The sequence below is a fragment of the Manacus vitellinus genome, unplaced genomic scaffold, assembly GCF_001715985.3.
Source record: "Manacus vitellinus isolate BGI_N305 unplaced genomic scaffold, ASM171598v3 scaffold_122_pilon, whole genome shotgun sequence".
NCBI lineage: Eukaryota > Metazoa > Chordata > Aves > Passeriformes > Pipridae > Manacus > Manacus vitellinus.
Window position 1 is genome coordinate 288,976 of NW_021938909.1, and position 1,210 is coordinate 290,185.

The 1,210-nt window shown below is 48.4% G+C and overlaps 1 protein-coding gene across 1 annotated transcript in view; it reads left to right on the forward strand.

The window, feature by feature from the left end:
- Nucleotides 1-1,210, forward strand: part of LOC103759801 (trifunctional purine biosynthetic protein adenosine-3) — a gene marked incomplete at its 5' end in the record, with an annotated part of 25,113 nt that overhangs the window by 16,279 nt on the left and 7,624 nt on the right. Inside the window, one exon of the mRNA XM_029965890.1 lies at nt 461-740. Coding sequence (XP_029821750.1) covers nt 461-740 — 280 coding nt within the window. The remainder of the gene's footprint in view (nt 1-460; nt 741-1,210) is intronic.

Sequence of the window (1,210 nt, forward strand, 5' to 3'; positions counted from 1 at the left end):
CTGGGAGGGTGGGGAGGCCCCAGAATGGATTTCCCAGAGGATGCCCCATCCCTGGAAGTGTCCTAGGCCAGGTTGGATGGGACTTGGAGCAACCTGGTCTGGTGGAAGGTGTCCCTGCCCATGGCAGGGGGTGAAACTGGGTGGGCTTTAAGGCCCTTCCCAACCCACACCATTCCATGATTCCATGATAATATTCCAAAAAGCAAACAAAAAAAAACCCCAACCCAAAATGGCAATTTCTGGGTAGCTGGAGCCAGAATTTGAATCAGTGTTTAAGAAACCAAAACAGTTTTTCTCTGCCAGAAGCTGAGCAGTTTTCTCTTGGTTCGAGCCGGGTGATGCACCAGGGCCTCTCCTGCACTTGTGTCCTGCAGTGATTCCTGCCAGAGACAGGAGGGGCTCTGTTTGCCTGGTTGATGTGTGGGTTCTGCCTGTTCCTCCTCCCCACCATGTTTTGCAGATGGCACAAGCCTGCAGGAGACACACCACCCTCGGGCAGGACCTGGTGGCCCTGTGTGTCAATGCCCTGCTGCCCCACGGAGCAGAGCCCCTCTTCTTCCTCAGTTATTTTGCCTGTGGCAAACTTGATGCTGAAGTGACTGAGACGATCCAAGAAGGAATGGCTGAAGCCTGCAGGAGTGCAGGATGTGCTTTCCTGGGTAGGAACACTCCTCTCCTCTGGGATTTGAACACTGAGGTTGAAATTATCACCAGAGAAACGGACTCTGGAGGCAGAGGTAGCACGTGGCACTAGAATTGTTGGGTTCTGTTTGGTGCATAAACAGTTGAGCTTTTGTGCTTAAATTCTTTCTTATTTGTAAAAGGGTCAGCACAGAGGGATGGTTTTCACTATTTGTGCATTTGGACCCCAGTTCTTGCTCCTTTATCCTTGTAAAAAGCAGAACAGAACTGGAGGCTTCACGTTCTCCAAGTGTTAGTGTTCTCATTCCCTCTCTGATACTCAGTCCTAACCAGGAGATGCCACATAAGTACACGAAATAATAATAAAAAAAATGTTTCTTCTTTCCTGGAGCTTTGTTGGAGTCTTGAGGTGAAGTAAGAAACCAAGAAGGATTTTTAAAATATATCTGAAAGTGTTTCTTTGGCTGTGTGTCCTGTGGCTCTCCTGGATATCCTGGTGCTTTAGGAGATGCCAGGAATTTTAAATGGTCTTAAAATAATGGCCTTAAGCTGAAGGAGGGCAGGGTTA